This window comes from Eublepharis macularius, chromosome 6 (assembly GCF_028583425.1).
Source record: "Eublepharis macularius isolate TG4126 chromosome 6, MPM_Emac_v1.0, whole genome shotgun sequence".
NCBI lineage: Eukaryota > Metazoa > Chordata > Lepidosauria > Squamata > Eublepharidae > Eublepharis > Eublepharis macularius.
In genome coordinates, this window is record NC_072795.1 from 106,634,490 (window position 1) to 106,658,825 (window position 24,336).

Genomic DNA, 24,336 nt, shown 5'->3' on the forward strand with positions numbered 1-24,336 from the left:
TGAGTTGTTCTTGTATATGTCAGCCTGATACTAGGAATGCCAAAAATAGCAGTCAATCTTTCACAAATTAGAATATTTGTTTTCTTGTTCAGCGTCTGCATCATCATCTCCTGGCCAAACTGATCTTTTCACTCTCTCCTCTGGGTAACAGAAATGAATGCAAATACGCTGCAGTTTGATACATAAGATGTTGCCATGCTTTTTATAGTTACAAATTTGCCAGTTACTTCAAGTTTCTCTCTAAATCTTTAATACAATTGTGCCATTCGGTTATAGCGGAGATATATCAAACAGCATATGTACTGGAGGTGGAGGAAAAATTAATTTGAGTAGCATTGGCTTTCCTCTTGAAAATGCATAATGGAACTGCGTGCATAGTAAAAGTAGGGCAGAGGTGACCTTCTCAGATATTTACTTCTTACAGTGCAATCCTATGCAGAGTTACTCCAGTCTAAACCCATTGAAATGAAAGCCCTTTGAGATCAAGACCTTTTTACAATCATCCAGTCAGCCAGAGTTAGTTATGTTCTTGGATGGTATAGCATGCAAAGGTCTGGCTCGTGTTTGTGCTGGCCTGGCCTGCTTACTCCCCCACTGAGAGGTATATTTTCGCTCCAAAAACAACAAGGTTGTTTACTGGGGCTGAGAAGCCTTTGGTAGCATGTATTTGGGTGGATCTTAGAGTTCCTGTTGTCCCACACTTCCAGTATATATAGTTGGATTGTGTATATATAGTTGGAAATCTTACTCTGCCCAAGTTTAAGTAGAGAAAAAGCAGAGGCCCACACTTCCTTTAAAATAAGTGGCATTAGAGGCTAAGTAAGATTCAAAAAGATAACAGCAGTTTTATTCAGCTGGCAGGGTTGGTATGAAGATAGGCAGGGAAAGAGAAGCTGAGGTAAATTTAGTTTCTTGATCAAAATACTTCACTAGCCTGTGGCACAATAGTCTTCTTCAAGCTTAGTTTTAAATTTTTATAGATCTTAGATGTGAAAAGTGATTGTTACAGACCTAAGTTCCTTAAAGCAAAGTTCCTCCAGAGATTTCACTTCACAGCTTAGAGGTACATATTTCCACACATAGCACTTTTCGCTTTTACTGCAGACCAAGGGTACTCCAGAGTCAAAACTAGAGGTGTGCACAAGTTTCTCACTTTGGTGCTTTAAACTTTAAACCCCTGCCCTTGCTCCCGCTGACTGGTGGGCTCCACCATCACCTGGAGCAAGGGTGCAAATTTTAAAGCAAGGACACCCTTGCTGGTGGGCTCCACCATCACCTGGAGCTAGGACACAAACTTGAAAGCGCACACCCTTGCTCCAGCTGACTGGTGGGCTCCACCATCACCTGGAGCAAGGGTGCAAATTTTAAAGCACCCCCCACACTGCTTGCAAACAGCCCAGGGTGTGCTTTAAAGTTTAACGCCCTCCTGCCCATGCTCCAGCTGACTGGCAGGCTCCACCAGTAGCTGGAGCAAGGACGCAAACTTAAAGCACCACCGTGACACTTGCAAGCGGCCCAGGGGGCACTTTAAAGTTTAAGTCCCCCTGTCCTTGCTTCAACTGGCTGTCGGGCTCTGCTAGTCAGCTGGAGCAAGGGCAGGAGGTTAAATGTACCTGAAGCTTTCCAAAGTGGCCCAAATCACTTTGGAAAGCTTTGATTTGGGATTCCCAAATTGGGCCCGCAATGCTGGGCCCAATTTGGAAATCATGAATCTTTACGAATTGGGTCCGGTTCGGGTATTTATCCCCACTTCCACGAATCCGCACTCCCACTTCTGGCTTGTCTGAGTAATATTAGTACTGGCTTTCCCACTTTAGTTCTTCAACTAAAAGCTTTTTATCAACCATAAACTGTCACAGTAAGGGCAAACTTTTCAGTTCTTTTCCTCAAACAGAGGCTCCTCAATCTGACCCTTCCAGGTCAGATTACAAGATTAGATTCTCTCTGACAATCCTATCAGCTCTAATTTGTTACCTTTTCACTGGCCAATCACAGAGAGGGGGAGCAGCATGTCAATCATCCTCCCTTCAAGCAGTTGTTTTCACCCTTAAACTTCCGCTCTCTGGATGCAGCATTCGGTAACCATTGCATTTAATGACCATTCCATCAGCAGTGGGTAGGAACAACTTTTTCTAACCGTTTCTTCTCCTCCTCTTCTTTTTTTTTTAATGGCGCAGCCCCAAACAGTGGTGATGCCATTTTGTCAGTTTATAAAATCAGTTGCAATTCTTACATCATTTTTATCCTCACAACCAATTTCTGACTCAGATAGGGTTGAGAAGTAGTAAAATGGAGATGCTCTTGGGCTACCCAGTGAAGTTTATGGATAAAATGGTGGCTTAGGCTTGGGTCTTCTAATGTTATCCTCTGGACCATACCAGGCCCCAGAGGACGGAATAAAACGTCAGAAAAGAAGCAAAACGTGGGTTTTTTTAAATTACAAAGCTTTTTGAAGTGATCTAAAAGTACAGCATGATTTAGTGTTCTAGAATGTGTATTATGCTGGTGGCTATAGGCTTCACTACCTGCCCAAGACATGAAGGAAGTTAGGCCCTATAACTCTATTGTGCCTCCTAATATTTGGGTCTGAAATTAACAGCAATTTATATAGAGCTTTCATTTCTTTCCTCCTCTCTCTTTTTCATGCATTGGTCAGGTTCTTGATCGTCAAATGCTTATGCAGTCATTTGGCACTCACTTGGCACAAATGTGAGGCTGTGAAAAATATCTTTCCCAAAGCTCCTGGTAGAGGAGGCAGATTACAGTGTTCAGGGTTAGGAGGATTAGCGTCTGGTAGGTCACTGAGATGATAAGCTTCATGAATGAGTCATTTTTAGGTTATAGTGCTTTTATTAACTTTAAATTGATATCTTAAAAACTTCCTAAGACAATTGCCTTATCAGAGGAAAAGGTTGATTCCAAAAGTCATCTTGAACTCATTCGGCAAAAGAATTCGCTTGCTATCTAGTTCGTACATTAATCATATTGCTAGTTACTATCCCAGTTATATTGATGTGGAAATGTGGCCGGGATTCACAAAGTTGTTTCTAAACCTTTAAATAACACTCTACTGGTTTTAGAATTACCTTTAGGTGATCTGTTTTGAAAACAACTTTTAACTTAGTAATGTTCATGTTATTTAATAAAAATGTAACCTTATAAATCACATTACCTTGAGAATAGTTCAAGAACTAGATGATTTCTGGTGGCTAGCTCTGTTGGTCTGCAGTAGAGCAAGATTCAAGTCCAGAAGCATCTTAAAGACTAGCTAGATTTCTGGGAGTTCTGACTCTCAAAAGCTCATACTCTGGAAATCTAGTTAGTACTTAAGGTGTTACTGGACCCATATCTTAACTCTTCTTCTATATTATTTCTTTAGAAGAGGAAAGGAAATTTTTGCTGTGATTTCTTAATTTCTCCTGTTGATCGATTTCTATTCCTGATGTTTTATTAAATTTAGAGTAACTGACTTTAGTAAAGTGATTTTATTGTGGTGTTTTGTCAAAGAAGAGTTACTAAACTGAAGAAGATCCTGGTTCCCTGGTGCAAGGTGCAGAGTCTATGACAATACCATCCTACGCAGTCTTCTAAGCCCATTGACTGCAATTGCCATACAAGGCTACAGCTCTGCTTAGGATGGGACTATAAAGGTGCAATACTGCGCAGTTTTACTGCAGTCTTAGTCCATTACTTTCAATGGTCTTGGACTGGAATAACTGCATAGGATTGCACTATAAGTGTACAAAATGAGCCAAGGAGGTAGACATGCAGTGTTTCTGGCACTTGGATCTAGGCAGAAGAATCAGTGCCCTCTTGCCTTGGTGGCAAAAGCTGTGCCCCATGTGGTAATTTAAACCCATCACACCCCACATACTTTACAAAGCATTGATTGCTAAAACGTTTAGTATCTTAATCGTTTATACTTTATATTCTAGGAGAATCTTGTTGTCTTGTGTTTCGTTTTTAGCCTTGACGCTTATATCCATTTCATTGATTTTTTTGAAAGAATATAATGTTCTAAGGCTATTGCATAAAGGAAATTATACGGTAGAGGGACTTTCTGTTGTTGTTGTTTTTTTGTACTAGCAGCCCCAGTTAGCAAAGTACATAAAGGACATAGAAATGCTCCATTAGTATCTAATGGAAATTAAATACATGCACTTAAAAGGTATGTTGTAATGTATTTCCTGGAGTCATTACTTTCTAAAGAAGTAGTGTTCAGACTCATGCAGATCGAGTGCCTGTAGTCCACTCAGCCAAATATTGGATCTGTATCTATCCATCAGGCTGATGGATTCACTGGTCTGTAGAAATAAAATTAATGCTGAACTTTGTTTTATTTTAAAAATTATACTGTTTTTCCAGCATTCAATGTGGTTTTATATAGTATTATCAAAATACATAAAATCAAAATAATGTTACTGCAGCTGGTTCTCCTGTGGCTATAACAGCTATGTGAATGGTCTACTTACATGGGCAATGTAACATCCAAACCAGAATCTCGTGGGAAATGTCTCCACCTCCACAATTTTTTTTAATGTAGTTTTTAAAATATGGCAGAAGACTCCTGGGAGAAGTGCCACAGTGTAGCACATACTTTGTATACAAAAAGTCCCAATTTGAATCTGCAGCAGTTCTCATGAAAGTGTTCCAGGTTACAGGATAGAGAAAGACCGTTCCGTGCATGAGAACTTGTCAGAGAAGACAGTGCTGAGCCAGGAGGTCTTGATTCATCTAAGGCAGTATCTCATATTTACAGTGCAATCCTATGAAGAGTTACATCAGTCTAAGCCCATTGATTTAATTGGAATAACTCTTCATAGGATTGCACAATTAGTTTGTCAGCAATGTAGTAGACTGACAGTGCAGTCCTAAGCAGAGTTACTCCAGTCTTAACCAGTCCTAACCAGAGTTACTCCATTGAAATCAATGGGCTTAGACTGGAGTAACTCTGCTTAGGACTGCACTATCAGACACCTTTTAAGTATTCGCTCCTCATGTGCATGTGGGCATGCTCCTTAAGTTGAACAATGGGGTATATAGTTCCTTTGGAGTGGGTGTTGGTGTACATACTTGGCTACCACTCATGAGAGACAGCTGTGAGATGCAGTGCATGTTTCCAAATGACAAAGTAATATACACTTCTGTTTGGGAGATCTGTTGACCTCTGCTTGATCTGCCTCCTGCAAGACTGGCTGTGCTGCCAGGTATTAGAAACAAAGCAGAATAATCAGGTGGGTAGGGTAGAGTTGCCAGCTCCAAGTCGGGAAATCCCTGGAGATCTGGGGGGTGAAACCTGGAGAAACCTGGAGAAAGTGGGGTTTGGGGAGGGAAAGGACCTTGGCATGACATAATTCCATAGAGTCTTCCCCCCATAGTAGCCATTTTCTCCAGGTGAAATGATCTCTGTGGCCTGGAGACCAGTTGTAATTCCGGGAGATCTCCAGCCACTACCTGGAGGCTGGCAACCCTAGGTTAGGGCTAGCTGTTATTGGTGCATGCTGTGAACTTGGGAGTATGAGGATACTGTTATGCACTATGGATGACCTATGGCCAAAGTAGAAGCACATCTTTGAGGTAATTATGCTGATGGGAAGCAGTAGAACTCACAGTAGGTATAAGGCTTGGCATGCTCCTGCCATTCAAAGCAGACTGTATTAGATGGATGAATTACTCAGTATAAAGAATCAACTTCATAAGATCATCCATGAGACCCCTTCTCCAACATTATGCTGCTCACCTGAACAGTCAGTTCCATTGGTACGCAGTCTGTATAATATCTGCATCCCCTCACTGTTGCATCCCTCAAAGTCCAATGGCTGGTGGAGTCTTAATATTAAGCCTATGCTTATTGTCTGAGTTAGGGTCCTGCAAAACTTAATTAGAGCCTAGTTTGAGCACAGAGACGCACATTCAGTGCCAGAACACACTCCTTGAAGGTTATTTGAATGTGCAAAACTACAACTAAAGTACCATTTTAGTCAGTCACATCCTGTGATCCCTTCCCTAATCTGTTTTATACTTCTATTAAAAAACATGAGAAATAAAATTGGATACTGCTAATGTTTTAGCAATCAGCTTTTGCTTGTCTCAGCAATGTACTGGGACTCTTGGAGCAAGGTCTCCATGATACCAGATGAGGTACTGTGATTATGTCAAAAGACTTACCCATTATTTGCTTTGATGAGTAAATGAGGCAGAAGCCCCCAGAGGAATAATAATCTAATATCCTGGGCCTGCTTTGCAATAGGCTTTCACAAGCAATCATCCAAGATCCAGTCCATGGCAACATTCTTCGTACTGTGCCATTCTTACCTGCTTATTTTTGGTTCACCTAGCAGGGGAGGCATTTCTGTGTATTTTAGTTCCCCAAAATACTGTAGCCACAGATTATTCCTCTTTCCTTGTTATCTAGAAGTAAATTTGGTCCTCATTTCCCATTTCCTTCAGCCCTTCATAAAATCAGGCAGTCTCATATCAATTTTAGAAAGAAGGTAAGCTTTATTTCTGGCCATAGGGAAAAAGTAGTCTTCTTAGACATATTCTGGGGAGAGTTCTCAACCTAGTATGGGTCTCATGTTCATGCATGTATGCCGCTCTCTCTTTCCATTGGGGTACAGTAAAGAGTGAACTAATATGTGTCATGTCATCTTTCTGGTCACTTGTTTGGAACCTCTCTTCTTCCTTCAGGGCAGATCAGACAGGGAAATGCTACATTCAAATAAATATGGGCATAATGCTGTGAATTTGTTACTTCCTCCTCATGGGGAGGGAGAAGGGAATGCAAGACCACATAACTCATACCAAGGTGGGAATTCTTAGTGAAAACTGTACATGACGATGGAGAAGAATTGGGCCTTAATAGGAAGTTGGCTGTTGCAGTCTCAGAGGTATAGGGCTTTTTGTTCAATAGCTCTTCCCAGACACCAATTAAACAATATAGTACCCGCACAGGAACAACACTGGGGTATTATCAGGGGTATTTGAGGGCATGTGTATTACAACCTCTGCTGCTTTACTGATCATGAAAGTATGACTCTGGGAACTATAATTATGTGAGAAGTAGTATTTCTTTGTGCACAAAACATTTCCTGGATTTCACTAGGGAAAGTGATGAGTCCGGATAGGTTATTATTGTTGCCTGAGTTATGTGTTCACCCTACTTCCACCAGTCTTGTTTGGATATTATTGCAACTTGGTTTCAGTCTAGGCAAACTATTCCTCTAGAACTCTCAGGGGTTCCTCTGCAAAAAGACCAGCAGAGGCAGAACAACAGTTTTCCCACCTTTACTGATCTTCCCTGGCCGTGTATAGTTGCAGGCGAGATTTGGGAGTGCTTTATAGCAGAAGTGCTTTATAGCAGGCATTGCTAGCATGCCGTACATGGTGTAATGCTTAGTGTCTTTAAGTAGGTTTGGGAGGCCCAAGTTCAAATCCCTATTCAGATATAGATCCAGAGGGGTTAGCGGTGTTAGTCTGTAGTAGCAAAATAGTAAAGAGTCCAGTAGCACCTTTAAGACTAACAAACTTTACTGTTTGTTAGTAATGCTACTTTACTGTAGCATAAGCATTCAGAAACCACAGTTCTCTGCGTCAGATGCATCTGACAAAGAGAATGGTGGTTCTCGAAAGGCTATGCTACAGTAAAGTGGGTTAGTCTTAAAGGTGCTACTGGCCTCTTTGCTATTCGGAAATGAAATTCACTTACAGTGAAATCCTAAGAAGAGTTACTCCAGTCTAAGCCTATTGAAATCAGTGGGCTTAGACTGGAGTACTCTGTTTAGGATTTCACTGTTAGTGACCTTGGGCTACCCACTTGCAAATGTAACAGGGGCGATAGCATGATAAAGATGTTATTTTGAGGATGGTTGAGACAGAAAATGTACAGATGTACGTGAACTGGCTATTCACTTGAGAACAGTCCCCAAGTCCTTTGCAGCGTGCCTGCGTTTGAGAGCTGATATGCAGGGGTTATTTGGTAAAAGAGTTAATGTGGGTTTCTTAAGAAGGAGTCAGTTTAAGATACACCTCTGTACAAAAAGTAGAAACCATACCCTGGGCATAGGTCTATGTTGGCTCATAAATATTTATTCTGACAAAGATACCTCACTTAATACTGAAGCTCTGTTCTTTCTTAAGAGCTATCCTTAAAACCAGTGTGATTAGCATGACCATTTTTGTATTGTTGCTTATTTAATCATTGCTATCATCCACTGGCGTGTTTATAAGATTATATAGAAGGTAGTTACTAGTTCTTTATGCCATTCCCCTTCCTGCAATATTTTGGAAGCACATGAACACACACATTCAGTTGAATAGAATCGAATAAAGCATGAAGCTGCCTCATACTGAGCCAGACCGTTGGCTCATCACGGCCTGTACTGTCCGCACAGACTAGCAGCAGCTGCCCGGAATCTCAGGCAGAGGCCGTTCACACCGCCTGATCCTTTTAACTACAGATGCCGGAGATTGAACCTGGAGCCTCCTGCATCCCAAGCAGATTTTCTTCCACAAGGCAGAGCCCCTCCTCTAATTGCTGATGAAGGATTATGTTTCTTAGCTTTTAATTATTTATGCCACAGACCATTTCTTTAAAATACACATTTATTTTACAGCTCATTCAAACATTTGATTGGGGGCTTGGATGATGTTTCCAATAAAGCATATGAGGATGCCGAAGCAAAAGCAAAGTAAGTCCTTCCAAGTTCCTTTTATCCTTCTCGTTGTTCTGGCCAGCATGCTACCTTTCTAACATTTTTGTTTTAAAAAAAATCAAATTAAGATGCATGTTGTAAGCATTCTTTCTTTGGTGGCATAAAAGAAAAAGAGTACAATAAAAGAATTATTTCTTCTGCTACTGATTTTTTTACAATTCTACTTCTTCCCAAAGGAATAGAGCAGATTAGATGGTATTTATTAAGACAAAAATAAGTAAAGTCACAGGCTAGTGATGGGTTGCATTTGACTTGGTGGGCCAGAGGTTGTACAGGTCAGGGCTGGTAGCTGCAACCATGGTAGTTCCCTTAGCTTGGCATGTGTAAGAAGAGAGAGGTACCGGGAGGAAAAAGGACCTAGCATGGAGTGGATCAGCTTGCTCTCTGTCAGCCTAAGGCATCAGTAAAGATTCTTCTGCTAATCAACCCCATAAAGCTGGAGGGCAGGAGAACTCGGTGGTGCTGTATCCCAAGTTCCGTAATTGCCACACAGCAGCATCAATGGATGAATCCTTCTGTGCACAGGTTCAGTGCATGTGGAAAGAAGGAGAGGGTAATGGATGGGCACATCCATCCACTGTCATTTCACAAGTGTTTTAGATTTTATCCTCATGGTTTGTTGTACAAAGTATAGCTCTAATGTGCAAAAAGAAAATGCAGAACATACACAGAGCATACGCAGCAGCCCCACCAGTATACTGGCTGGTTGTGCCGATCCTGTAACTTGGGGATATTACTTCTCAAAAGCCCCATGTAAAAATAATCTACATTATAGAAATCAATGATAAAGGCTGCTATAATTGCCATTTAGATATTCTTCTACCTGAATGATCTTAATAGGAAGTTTTACAACTATGCATTATAATTTAATCTTCTCTGTGAAACTAGAAATGACTTTCATAATTTTTGCAATAGGTGAACAGAATGAAAGATTCTGAAGGGGCACAAATTGGGAAAATACCTAAATAGTTTAAAATTGATATGATAACTCTTTCTTGTATTTATAGCATTTCTGGAGTATTGTTGATAATGCTGTAGCGTTTCTCTGTGTTAAGAGAGTTGTGTATGTTCTATCATCATAGCTATGTAGCCCTTTAAACACAATTACAGTTCTGTTGGATTGGCTATTTGGGCAAGGAAGAAGGATCCAGCATCCAATAATTATGAGATTTCTAGTTTTAATATATTCTTGGTGTAGAAATTGTTTTTTCCTGCTGTTTTATATTGGTTAATGCAGTGTTGTGATGGTTTGTTGTAGTTAACCACTCTGAAGAATAGGATGTAAATGTTTATAAATAACAGCTGGTCTATACAATTTCAGCTTTATTTGAAAGGGCTATTTTTGGGACACAGCCCTGATTAACTTGTTTCATAAACATATGGTTTTTAACAAAACATTCAGTTTTATCTGAAGCAGGTGTCAGGTTGAATATTATAAAATTAGCAGAGGATAACTAGAAGGAATTTATGTGCACTGACAGATTTATCCAACGTAAAGCTGTGTCTGTATTATTTAATCATATCGTCATAATCACCAAAAGGATTTTCATCAGAAGAATTAAAGAAATCTTGGCGAATCTTAATACATAAAAGGGTAAGCGTGTTCCAGATGACTCACTGGTTTATCCCTGCGCAAGCACGCTTGCGGGGGGGAAAAGTGAGTCGGCCAACATAGCCCTACAGAGGCTCCACAGCATTGCTGCAAGCAGAGGCAGCAGAAGAATGGCTAGAAGGAGCCGTTTGTTGAGCCAGCTCTGCCCCACTCAGCTTACTGCCACTCCTGCTGGAGGCTGCACCGAGCCCACCTAGCTCTGGCCAGCTGCTGCTGTTCAGCCCCCTAGGCAGGGTGCAAGCTCAACTCATCCCCCACCCCCACAGGAAGAAGGTAGTGGTGACCCTCAGGGCAGCCCCATCGGGAGAGAGCTGGACTCTGGCACTGCAAGAGCAATAAGAACGAGGAGGGGAGAGCTGGGATTGACTTTGCGGGGGATATTCAGCCAATGGGAGAAAAAAGTGTCCTTTGCATCAGCCGTTGCTAAGGAGATCTCGCCTGGGCCGAAGAAGGAAAATCAACATTCACAGCAGAGTTACAGAATGCACTTCTACGCCCGCCTGCCCCCTCAAATGTTTTCAACCGCCCTGCAGATGAGTCACTTCGGAACTCAGAAGCGAAGATAAAACCTTTGCTTTCAACTATTCAAGGTCAGTGAGGGAGCATGCAAGCTCCCAGGCTGCACAGAGCTCTTCTGCAGACAACTCTGAGGTGAGGCGGGTAGGGTTCCCAGTCTCCAGGTTGGGCCCCATAGATTTCCCAGATTTACAACTGTTATTTCCAGAAAACAAAGATCACCCCCCCAATAAATTTGCCTGTTTATGAGGTTGCCAATCTCCAGGTGGAGCCTGGAGATCTGGAATTTCAGCTGATCTCCAGATGACAGAGATCAGTTCCCCTGGGGAGGAAATGTCTGCTTTGGAGGGTGGACTCTATGGCATTATACCCACTGAGGTCCCTACCCCCCCCCCAAAAAAATCGCAGTCTTCAGGTTCAATCCCCAACTGGGAGCCCAGGGCGCAGCCTTCTCCCTGGCTTCTGCAAGAGGCCGACGGGCATTGCCAGCACTGGTGGAGAGGCTGCAAGGGCTGAGGGAGCTCTTCTGTGCCCTCGGCTGCCACAGTCCAGTGCAGCACTGGGGCTGCGGCTTGGCCTTTGAAACCCATCTCAACTTTGGTGTACAAGGAACTAGAGGTGGAACTGAACTCCAGCGGTGCTTCTGCCACTAAAGAAATGAGGCGCCCGCACAGCCCGTCTCATCGGCCAAAGGCTTACCTGGTGCTCAGCGGACTCACAAGCTGGCAGGGTGAGCACAGGGGCAGTGCCCGAGCACACGCTCACGTGACAGCCAAGTGCAACCAAGCTGTGCAAAGAATGTGCATAAAGTTCTCACAAACCAAAAATATAGTGCATATTGGAAAATAAATGAAAAGTTAAGTGGTGAAATAACGATATGAAATGTTTCCAGAGGGAAGCCATGTTGGTGTACAGTGGGGTGGCAGGATTCAAGTCCAGTGGGACCTTGGAGACCAGCAAGATTTTCAGGGTGTGATCTTGGAATGTGCCTCTCTGATGAAGTGAGCTTTGACTCAGGAAAGTCTATACCCTGGAAAATTTTATTAGTCTTTAAGGTGCTACTGGACTCAATATGAAAGTAATAGGAAGTAGGATTTAAAACAAAATTCCCTACATTTCCAGTACAAATTGTACACATGAAGCTGTTTTATAGCAAGTCAGGCCATTACAGTCCATCAAAGCTCATCCATATATTGATGTGGGGTTCTGTCAGCGCAGCCCAATGCCCACCTCCAAAGGTTTTACACTGGGGTGACTGGCCTATTTGTAGATAGTCAGACCTGGCATAGAATTAAGTGGCCGCAGGGGCATCTCGTGGCAGGGTGTGCTTTGGCTCTCCAAGCTCCTTCAGCCATAGACACATCCTGGGTAGCTATATAATCCTACCACATAAAAGCCAAGCCTATTTGGTGACAACTCAGTTCTTAGGATAAAAACTGAATCGTCGACAACATGGCCTCCAGAGGCCGCATCGGTGGAAAGGCCAGGTGAGGCAGCATATCCCTCCAGAGGCCATGGTGCTGGGTAGGCCAGGCACGGCAGCACAGCTCTCCAGAGGCTGCAGCGGTGGGAAGGCCAGGCAAGGTGGCACGTCCCTCCAGAGGCCACAGTGGTGTCAGGGAGGCCTGACACGATGCACCCCTTCCAACCATTTGCTAGAGCCCATAGCATTTTTTACGCAATGTGCTTTGTTGCTAGTTAAACGTATCTGTTCTAATTTTTATATTTTAAGATATTTACTTTTATGTTGCAGTCTCAGATGTAATCTAAAAGTGACTTACACTGCAGTGCTAAGCAGAGTTCTACCCTTCTAAATCCATTGAAGTCAATGGGCTTAGAAAGGTGTGATACTATTTAGGATTGCACTGTTACATAGCAAAATTATTGGCTCCCAGCCTTTAGCCTTTGAAAAAGCTTGAAGGCTTCAATGTTTTATGTCTAGCTGTGCAGTCTTAAACAGAGTTACACCATTACAAGCCTATTGACTTCAATGGACATAGAATGGTGTTAACTGTGCTTTGGATTGCACTGTATAACTCACAAAGTAAAGTGCTTTTACAGGAAAAGAAATGAAATTTAGTAGTCAGATACCCCAACCCAGATATATTTTCTCGACTTTTTGAAAGCAACTGCATGAGAAAAGGCAAAAATGTGAAAAAATTAAAAGAATTTGAAAAGTTGCCCGTAACAAGCTGCATCAAAACTTGCTTCATTAAGGTGTAGCATTCAACAGTTCCTTCTTCTGTACCACACACAGCAGAGCACCTCTATGGTGGTTTCTCGTGTTGCTCTAATTGAGTTCTACTAATTGCCCTTCAAGGGCATGTCTTTTCAAGGTATCAGACTGTGAAGTGACAGCGGGAGACACAGTTCTGTCTGTGCAAGGTGCTCGTTTGCTAATAAGCTAAGTGGCATAATATTATTCTGCTCTGTTGTCACCTGGCTCTGGCAGGCATCATGTTATTGAGCACAAACCACTGTAGATTCAAGAACAGGTTCAAATTACAGGGTTTATTTCTCCCTGAAGTTAGTTGCTGACATGAAGACTGGATCCATCCTGAAACAGATCTATTCTGAAGGTCTACAGGTGCAAGCTCTTCCCATTTTCTTCTGTAAGGTGAAAAAATACACATGTGCATAAGAAGTTCTTCTTGTGTTACACTATCCTCCTTAGAGAAGAGAGAGAAGGTTTCTCAGTGTATACAGCAGAAGGAATCACAGGATCACACAGCAACTGCTTTCCTTTCACCATCTTTTAACATTTCTTCTGTTCCTATCCCTGTTAGCTGCTTTCCCCTTTTCCTTGCTTAATCTTGGGAGCAGTGGTACAGAAATGGATTTTATTTTGTTCTCATTCTGAGTTGTTGTGTTGATATAAATCATAGCTGATTTATGACAATCCCATCCAAATACTAACCAAGGTTGACCCTGCTTAGCTTCTGAGATCTGATGAGATCAGGATTGCCTGGGCTGTCCAGGTGAGGGCATCCTCTCTGAGACAGCCCTTCAAATACTTGAGGATGGCTATCATATCACTTGTCAATTGTCTCCTCTCCATGCTAAACATACCTAGCTCCTTCAACCTTTCCTATAGGACTTGGTCTCCAGACCTCTCATGTTTGTAGCCCTCCTTTGGACACATTCTCACTTGTCATCATCCTTCTTAAACTGTGGTGCCCAAAACTGAACACAGCACTCCAAATGAGGTCTAACCACAGCAGAATAAAATGATACCATTACTTTGTGTAATCTGGACACTATACTTATGTTGATGCATTCACCTTTTTAGCTGCTGCATCATTCTGCTGATTCATATTCAGTGTATGGTCTACTAAAATCCCTAGATCTTTTTCACATGCGCTACTGCCAAGACAAGTCTCACCCATCCTATAATTATGCATTTGATTTTTCTACCCAAATTCAGAATTTTACATTTATCTGTGTTGAAATTCAGTTAGTTTTAGCCCAGTTTTCCAGCCTGTGAAGATAACACTGAATGTTGATTCTATCTTCTACTGTATTAGCTAACCCTCCCAATTTAATATCACCTTCAACCAAGTCATTTAGAAAAATGTTGCACAACACAAGGCCCAGGATAGATTCCTGAAGAACTTCATTTGACACTTTGAGTTTTTCTCAGATGTGGGATATGCTGTTGGGAGATGGACACTTGCCACTGGCAATGTTTGGCTTGGGAGTGAATCTGGAAGGCCATGGATCCCTCCAAGCCCAAGTACCGCTAGAGTGTAGACCCCTTTTCCCCCAGCTGCTATTGTCAGTCTTTTCCTCCTGGTGGAGAGGAGGAGATGGTGATGGAGAAAAAAGGGGGCAGTAGATGAGCAACTGAAGAAAAGCAGCAAATAAGGAAGTGGGAACCAGTACTGGGAGGAGAGGGGTTGAGAAGGAGGAGAGTGTGGAAGGAAAGAGATGGGAGGCAATGGTGGTAGAGTCAGGTAACTGTAGAGGTGTAGTCAGAAGCCAGAGGAGGAAATGGAGGCCAGTGAGGGAATTTCCCAGTGAGTTTCTGGAAGGCCTCGTTTGTTATTGCAGAAAACTGTTACATACTCATTTGTGTGTGTGATTGTGAGGACAATTCATACTAAAATTTGTGAGTCTCCAATGTGTTAATAAGTACATATACAAAATTTCCCCAATTAATGAACACATATGCAAACTTTCTCGAAAATGTACCTATCAGTAATGGGGTATAAGATTGCAGCCCAAACATGAAGGGTAACAGTGAGTGAACAACAACTTCATCTACGGTCTTCCTGTGCAGTCCCACATGGGACTGTGCATGTGCAGGCCTGCCGACTCCGGAGATTTTTAAAGCTCAAAACCACTAGGGGGCGTCCTGGCCTCTCAGCGCGCATGCGCGGCCGTCTTTCCTGCCGAAAACAGTCTCTAAGAGGCGGGGCACCCCCGACGTACCCTCAGTTCCTCTTTTGCTGCCGACTTGAGAGGTTCTTGCTCACTCTACTTCTTCAGAGAGAGATCTTCTTAATCTGTAAGAATGTCAGAGAAAGCTCTATTCAAAAGGTGTATCTTGTGCGATAGGAAGATGACCAAATCTGATGGCTATTCCAACTGCCTGTACTGTTTGGGGAAAACTCACAACACTCAGGCCTGTAAGCACTGCCGCACTTTCACTCCGAAGGGCAGGGCAGAGCGGGTGGGTAGGCTTCAAGCCTCTTTGTGGCAGCACGCCATGACGGTGACCGACCCTCCTTCTAGGGAAAAATCCTCTGTGCAAGGATCAGCTACCCTACCAATGCCCGGGCCCTCTGGAGCTAAATCACCTCGCTCCTGCCCATTGCTTGCCCACACCAAGCCTCAGCCATCAGGCCTGACAACACCGGTTTGGAGCTCCTCAGAACGGACTATGCTTACCCTGTCAGATCCGACCCCTTCGGAATCGAGGCCAGCTTCAGAACCATCGTTGGCGTTGTTGGATAATTGATCCAGAAAGGACGGTTCCAAGACTCCAGGGTTGTCGGAACCAAGAACTCCTCAGAGTGGAGCCACGTTGGATCGTCAGAGTAGCCCCTCGGCTCGGAAGACTTTGGTTCTGAAAGGATCTTTGGAACCATCAGGCTCTACCCTGGAAAAGAAAAAGAGACGTCAATCCTCTAAATCAGATAAGCAGGTCTTGGAGAGTGTCACATCTCCGCAACCAGCGGCGGAACAGTACGTTGCAGTTAGACCCGAACCACCTGAGAAGAGATGTCATGGTTCCAGTGATAGAATCTCCCCCCGAGATACCCTGAGATCTAAGGGGTCTGGGGAGCAGGATGTCATTCTGATCGAAAAACCCCCAACACCATCGGGGATAGCTCGATCACCTTCTCGTGGCTCATGGTTGTCACACTCCTCTCATGCTGAGAGGGGTCACCCAAGACGGAGGGAGAGCTCATGTTTTAGGGAGAGACACAGCCCTTACTCCAGACATCATCGCTCCCCAACGGGCTGTACTTCACATTGCTATTACAGGGAAGGTTCCTACTTCTCGAACCGTGGAACCAGAGGGCGCTCCAGATCCCCTTCGATGCAAGCTTGCTCTTCTGTGGAATCCAGAAGGACCCTGAGGTTCTCTGATACGGAATATGAGGACTACACCCGTTACGAGTGATCGTATGGCTCCCCTCCCTCAGATTCACCTGACAGGGTGATTGGACCGTCAGAGAAGGCTTCCCCAACAGATGATTTCCGCGCTTACAATGAGCTCCTCCAACGCATGGTGAAAGCGCTTGAAATTGAGGTAGCCTCTACAGAACTATGCTCGACGGACAAAATATTAAAACACATATATTCTGGCTCGACCCCGGCTGTAGCCTTTCCTGTGATTGAAGGCTTCGTGGAACTTTTGACGGGCTTAAACCTTAAACCTGCATCAACTCCTGCCACCAACAAGAAGGTGGAGAATCTGTATAGGGTCAAGGACGACCTGTGCACCCCCCCCCCCATCCTCACTTGTGACGGAGGACATGCAAGCTAAACCAAAACAAGGATCCCTGTCAGTTCCTTCAGACAAGGAAAGCAGGAAGATCGACTCCTTGGGCAGGAAAGTCTATACTTCTGCAGCGTTTGGCATCAAGATTGCCAATTATGCAGCGATGATAGCTGCTTATCAATTGTTGCTGTGGACTAAAGTAGCAACGTTTGTTCCACAATAACCAGATGACCAAAAGATCTTTGTCAGGGTCATACAGGAGGAAGCGGTTCGATTGTCCCACCATCAAATCAATGTGAGCAGGAATTTGGCAGATACTTCAGCCAGAGCTCTTCTCTCAACACTGGTCATACGCAGATTCACATGGCTGAGAACTACTGCTCTACCAGCAGAAACCAGGAGCAAGGTCGAGGACCTACCATTTGAAGGACAAACCCTGTTTTCAGATAAAACAGATGACTACTTGTCTAAGAAGCGCAAAGATAGGCTCATGGCGCGTTCCTATGGTGTCCTGCACCAGCATCAGGCTCCTAATCGACCTCAATATAGATCTTTCACTAGAGGTCAACAACACTGTTTTCATCCCTACCATGGGTATGGCTATCAACCACAAAGGCAGTATCAAAGCCCGTAGTCCTTTTCGAGGAGAAGGCAGGGCAGTAAGAATAAACAGGGAAACAACCAACATCAACCTAAAGATCTGGCACACTCTCAGAAGCAATTCTGACAATTACAGGGGCCTGACCCATTGTTTGGGGACAGGCTGTCTTCCTTTTTCTCTGAGTGGTGCCGTATTACTTCCAATGTTTGGGTTTTACAGTTAGTTAAAGTTGGATATAAAGTTGAGTTTTTTCAGTGGCCTAATCTCCGGCTCCCTGTTTTTTCTTCTCAGAGTACTCAACCTGGAGTAGTGTCTGAGCTTTCGGCTTTGCTACAGAAAGGGGCTATTGAGGAGGTTTTAGATACTGCCCCTCCCCTTGGGTTCTTTTCCAAAATTTTCATAGTAGAAAAGAATGATGGGGGACTCCGCCCTATTCTGGATCTGCGTGAACTGAATAAGTCTATAAGCGTCCGTAAATTTAAAATGACCATGTTACAGACAGTCCTGGCCTTGATACCCCCCCCCACTGTTGGTTTGGGGTCATAGACCTAAAAAGATGTGTATTTTCTCATCTCCATTTTTCCTGACCATAAAAAATTCCTCCGTTTCACTTATGGTACTCATATTTTTCAGTACCGTGTACTCCCCTTTGGTTTATCCACTGCCCCCAGGGTATTTACTACATGCGTGGCAGTAGTTATTGCCTTTCTCAGAATGCAAGGTTGTTGTATATTTCCTTACCTTGATGACTGGTTGATTGTTGGACAATCAGAGTTGGATGTGAATAATCAAATTTCCACTACTTTATCCACTTGCCTAAAATTGGGCTTGTTTGTCAATCAAAAGAAATCAAAACTGTACCCTTCTAGAGTCACCCAATTCATAGGGGCTGTCATTGATGGGATAAAGGATTCTGGCTTTTTACCTGTAGAAAAGGTGCAAAAGATTAAGAAGCTGATCAGGAAATTTAAGAGATACAGATTTCAGTCAGCTAGGCTTATCCAAGTGTTACTGGGGTATATGGCTGCCACTACAGCCGTAATCCCCCTGGCAAGGTTTCGGATGCGGCCGTTGCAAGTCTGGTTTACCACAGCCTTTTCCCCAGAAAAAGACTCACAAAATCGGAGATTTAGCATTCCCTAGAGGGTCCTTCTGTCTTTAGATTGGTGGCTGAAGGACTCAAATCTTTTCAAAGGGGTCAGTTTTGGTTATAGGCAACCTGAGGTTTCCGTCACAACAGACGCATCTACGCTAGGGTGGGGCGCTCATTGTGAGGGGTCTTATGCCCATGGCATGTGGGATGAAGAGGAAGGTGAATAGCACATCAGTCTTCTAGAGTTGAGAGCTGTATTCTATGCTCTAGTCTCCTTCTACTGTTCAAAATAAGACAGTCCAAATTCTAACAGATAACACTACCACAATGTTTTACTTAAATAAGCAAGGGGGGACTATGTCTAGGACCCTATGTGAGGAGGCAATAAAAATTTGGAATTGGGCTATAGACAACTCGGTGTGGCTTTTAGCAGTCCGTATCCCGGGTGTTGATAATACTATGGCTGACCATCTTAGTAGACTTCAAGGGGACAACCATGAGTGGTCCCTTCACGACATGTATCTACGTCCTGTCTTTACAGAATGTGGATTTCCAGACTTAGACCTTTTTGCGTCGGAAGAAACCCACAAGACTCCCCATTTCTGTTCCAGAGGAGGAGTCGGCCTCGAGTCTCTTGGGGACACATTTCAGTTAAAGTGGTTCAACCATCTCCATTATCTTTTTCCTCCGTTCCCTCTGTTAACCAGGGTGCTCTGCAAGACTCATATGGACAGAACGTCGCCACTACCTTCTTCCTGTGGATTGCAAGACGGTGTTTTCTCACTACACTTCAAAGTTGTTTTTGAAGGGACTGAATAATCTATTCCCTCCAGTCAGGGTGTTAGTTCCCCAATGGTCTATACCTTTGGTTTTAACTAGGCTTATTTCCAAGCCCTTCAAGCCTTTGGCCACTTGCCCTCTGAATTTACTTACCTTTAAGGTAGCATTCGTGAATGCTGTTACTTCAGCTAGGAGAGTGGGAGAGTTAGCGGCCCTATCCTGTGAGGCTCCTTACCTGAATATCCATCAAGAAACGGTAGTCCTTAGGACCAAGGTGGAGTTTCTACCCAAAGTAGTGTCTAAATTCCATTTGTCTCAGGAGATTTCCTTACCTGTATTTTTTAGAGATCACTCCTCCGAGGCAGAGAGGGCCCTTCACACCTTGGATGTTCGCAGGGCTCTCCTTTTTTACTTAGACTGCGTGAAGCCATTTCGAATGGATTCTCACCTTTTTGTTTGTTTTGCAGGCCCAAATAAGGGAAAGAAAGCTTGGCCTCAGACACTGGCTCGCTGGGTAGTTCAGGCAATTTTGTTATAAGTGTGCTAACTTACCTTGTCCGTTGGAAGCACATGCTCATTCCACTAGGTCTCAAGCATCAGCAGCAGCTCTCCTGAGAGGTGTCCCGCTCCAAGACATCTACAAGACTGCGACTTGGGCCTCGGTGGACACGTTTGTGTCAGGCACTACACCCTGGATGTCCTAGACAGGAAGTAAACGATAGTGGGTACAGCTGTCCTACAATCAATCTTCCTGTGATGATTCGAAGTTGCCTACCACCCAGGTATTTAAACTTGATAATCTCCCATGTGGGACTGCACAGGAAGACTGTAGATGAAAAACAGTGTTTCTTACCTGTAACTGTTGTTCATCTAGGTCTTCTGTGCAGGCACACATACCCTCCCTCCTTCCCTGCTAATTCTCTTGGTACTTACCTTGTAGTGCGGCGGTGAAAGAGGACTGAAGGTACGTCGGGGGCACCCCACCTCTTAGAGACTGTTTTCGGTGGGAAAGACGCCCACGCATGCGCGCTGAGAGGCGAGGACGCCCCCTAGTGTTTTTGAGCTTTAAAAACCTCCGGAGTTGGCAGGCCTGCGCGTGCACAGTCCCATGTGGGCCTGCACGGAAGACCTAGATGAACAACAGTTACAGGTAAGAAACACTGTTTTTACCCAAGTTGAAATATAAATGTATATTGAGAATAAAATGAGTAAAGATTATAGTTCCTGCAACTTATTTTGGTCAGTATTTCTTATAATCAGGCATTTCAAAGCAGTTCTTTAATCAGTTCAACCACAACTAATATTTTATTCCCCTCGGTATTCATTTGTGTTACAAAAGCAAAAAAGGAAATATGATCCATCAAACAATAACAATTGCAGTGTTTGCTTAAATATGCCGCAGGTCCTTAAAATATAAATGTAATGTTACTGATGAATTCATTAAGCAGTATGCAAAATTCCTTATCAGTATCAATTAACAACATATGGTATAGCATTACAAGAAAATATAGATGATATCTGTTCCCATTGTATTTTAGCACTCAATTTAAGTTAATAATTAATACATGCTCTTATTTAAAGAACTACCCTGTATGTACAACAGATGAACAAAGAAATTGAGTAATTATTGCCAATGAAATTCTGGTGTTTTTCTGAATGTGTAATAGGGTTACCAGGTCACAATACACCCCCAGTTGCGGGGGGGGGGGGAGGGATCCAGTACTCAATGTCATGGAACTCTTTGTGTATATGCAAAACACACTCCTGCTCCCAGTGCCAACACAATGTAGTCACTTCTGGACCAAAATCAGTGCCTGCAAAGCTCAGGAACATGCCTGCATGAAGCATAATGATGTCACTTCAGGAAGTGGCATTGGTATCCCATCAGGAGCGCGCCCACCGCATGTTCGCCCAGTTTGTCTGCCTGTGGCAAGCAATCGCCAGGAAGCTTGCAACCTTCCATCAATTGCCAGTGATCTGCAGGCAATAGGGCAAACTACCAGGAGACTGCCTGCCACCAGGTGGGTACCTGGGAACACTATTCCCAAGTGAAGAGAGATTACAGTATATGTGTGTGGGGATCCAGGGCATCCATGGCTGTTTGGTCCTTCCTGTCTGCCTCCATGGTCCCAGCCAAGATCCCAGGGCCAGCAAAGGCCTGAGATGTGGAGAATGGAGGGGGATAATTGCATCTTGTTCCTCTTCCCCAAGTCTCTCCTCTGCAGCCTAGAGAAGTCCTGGTCCTGGAGCCCAGCTTAATCATGTGCATGCTCGCCTTCCCTAACCTCCCACACCTATTTGTTTTATATATTTATATCCTGCATTTCTCTTCAAAAGAATACCCAAGGTGGCTAACAAATATGAAATCCTATCACAATACAAATTACATTTGTGTTCTATCTTCCCTTCAAGGAACTCAGTAGAACATGTTAGGCACATACATGGATAACAGGCATGAACGCCTTTTAAAAATACATGGAGTGGAATATACAGAGGGAAGAGTGGTGATCTCACTTGATTCCCCTCATCATGTGGTCCCAATCTACATGTACTTGTGGATTCTGCAATTCCCATTATAGCCTTTTTGAGAATTAAACAGGGCTTCTTCTGCCTCTAGCACTATGGAAATGCTGATAGGATCCAATCTTTATGAAACTAATCTGCTCTACGTACCTTCATCACTCTATCCACATTAAAAAATGGCTCTTAAAAAGAGAAAACACAAATCTTTGCTGTGGAAAAACTATAGAATTCTTTAAAATAATGTTGACACTTGCAGTCCTCTTTTACTCAGTGGGACTGATGCCCACAAAAGTATTCTTAGGATTTTAGCCATTGCTTTGTAAAACAATCTCTCTTGACCAGGGCCCACATGTGCCTTAATGTTATTCTGCAAGTAGGCTGTCACATGGTAGTATTTGATAACATGACTGCATGAATACATCCCAATTCTGAATTTATTTGACACATTGGATAATAGTTCTCCATAAAACAGTAAGGTTATTTATCCCCTTTATGTCTTTTTGAAAATACTTTTATTTGAAGCAGAACGTGCAGGAGAACCACTATCATTTGTCTTCTGCTAGGATGAATATGAGCTTAAGCGTTTCTGCCTTTTTTTCTTGACCGAGGCTCCATGCTTTTAATAATATGGAGAGATCAGCTGTGCCAGATGAATTTCTTCCTGTTGTGCAGTGCTTGAAAGCCTATGATGTGCTGGCTGTTCAACAGCTGCAAGGTGCACAGTCGTGCTTCAGCCTCTCTCTGCCTCTCGGTGATGCCTGCCTAGAAGGATGTCAGTCATTTCCCTTTGGCTGCTGGTAACAAAAACAGCTGTTCCAGCTGTTCACTGCCCTCCATGAGCTGCCACTGTGTAGGACCACTGTCAGGGAAAAAGAGGCCAACACTATAGGAATTTTACAAAAACATAACCATGCCCCTTCTCATTTGGCCACCCTTTTAATTTTTTTAATTGCTTCATTTTCTATCATGGAATGCATGATCTGCAGGTATTAAAATGCAAGGTGGTTTTTCTGTACATCTTTTGACATTCTTAGCTGATTGGGTTCCATCTTACACAACATTCACTCTGCAGTTCTGCCCTTTATATTTCCTGGAGCATTAATATTGGGTTTCTCGGCAGGCATTGCTGTTTCAGAAACAGTTGTGTCATTGAAGCAAATATGGTTGACAAATGCATGCCATGTTTTAATTTTACAGGCTGCTCACAAAAGAACAGATTGGCCTGGATTTATCATTACATTTCTATGGCTTCAGCAGCAGTGCAGCTTACAAGCACCAGCACTTCTTTGGAGAGTGCAGGGAAAGTGCATAAAAACAACACCGTGGTTTTTTTGAACTGCAATGGACAAATGGTGCTTTACAATAACTCCTGTTTTGTCTTCAGGTGCCATCTGCTGTTCAGTACTTTCTTCCTATAATACCTCATTTGCAACATCATTCTTGTTCTGTATACTTCAATATGAAAACCTTTATGCTATTTCTTTACCCCTTCTTTCTCTCTGCCAAGATATGTAGTATTTGTGAGATTGATTTCAGTGATTTTTTTTCTACATACAGAAAAGCACCCAACAGGAACATGGAATCTTATGCAGAGGACAAGCAAAGAGGCCTAACCCTTTCTTTTCTTCTGGGGAGAAATATACTGGGACTTATGAGGCTTATGCCTTATAAAGTGAGGCTTATGCAGCTCCCTCTTCCATACTTTGCTAATTCTTCCTTCAACATTGTACCTGTTCTTTAGAGCATTATAAGAACTTGAATCCTGGTTGGAAATTCTGGTTTGTACGCATGAAGCTAACCATATAGTTTGTGGAGAACCCGGAAGTCTTTGATTCCCAAGTGGCACAAAAAAGGAGGCAAGGAAGGGATAAGGGAGCGTGTGAGCCCAAACAATTCCAGGGCTCATTCTCATGGCAAGCCAAGCATGCCTGTGGCATCTGAATGCAGCCAGCGTGTAGTTTGGCCCTTTTCCATAAGTTACATACGATTTTAAATGTTTAGCATTGGTCCCATACAATATTAATTGTTTGCTACCATTTTATTTCTAATTGCTATTTTTAAAAAATTCCTTTTTTTATTCATTACATTTTGGCATCAGTTCACTAGAGAGTTTCTGTATATGTAAATGGAGGTGGTGGTTTGTCTTGATTTCCCTTCCTGCAGAAGACCTCTGACTCCCCCCTCATGCCATTCCTGGGGGGGTCCTCTTTCCCTCAGGAGCAATGTTTTGTGGGGCATTTTGAGCAGCAGCAGGAGGGGGAGGGTGGGAAACTCATATTCCACAGTTATAAATCCCTTTCATCTGGATCTAAGCCCTGATATGTATGTATATGTGTGTGCCATCAGTTTGCACAACCAACTTTTGGTGACTGCATCAAGGAGTTTCAAGGCAAGTGAGGAGCAGATGGTGGTTTGCCATTGCCTTTCTCAGCAGAGCAACCCTGGTCTTCCTTGGCAGTCTCCCATCCAAGACATGACTGGGGCTGACCTTGCTTAGCTTCCACGATCTGATGAGACTGGACTATGCCATGCTGCCTTTCCTCCTAA

The 24,336-nt window shown here is 43.3% G+C and overlaps 1 protein-coding gene across 2 annotated transcripts in view; it reads left to right on the plus strand.

Annotated features, from left to right (window-relative positions):
- Positions 1–24,336, plus strand: part of LOC129332770 (cGMP-dependent protein kinase 1) — a 157,110-nt gene that overhangs the window by 15,186 nt on the left and 117,588 nt on the right. For both annotated transcript variants that reach the window (XM_054984006.1, XM_054984007.1), the window contains exon 3: positions 8,616–8,690. In XM_054984006.1, coding sequence (XP_054839981.1) covers positions 8,616–8,690 — 75 coding nt within the window. The remainder of the gene's footprint in view (positions 1–8,615; positions 8,691–24,336) is intronic.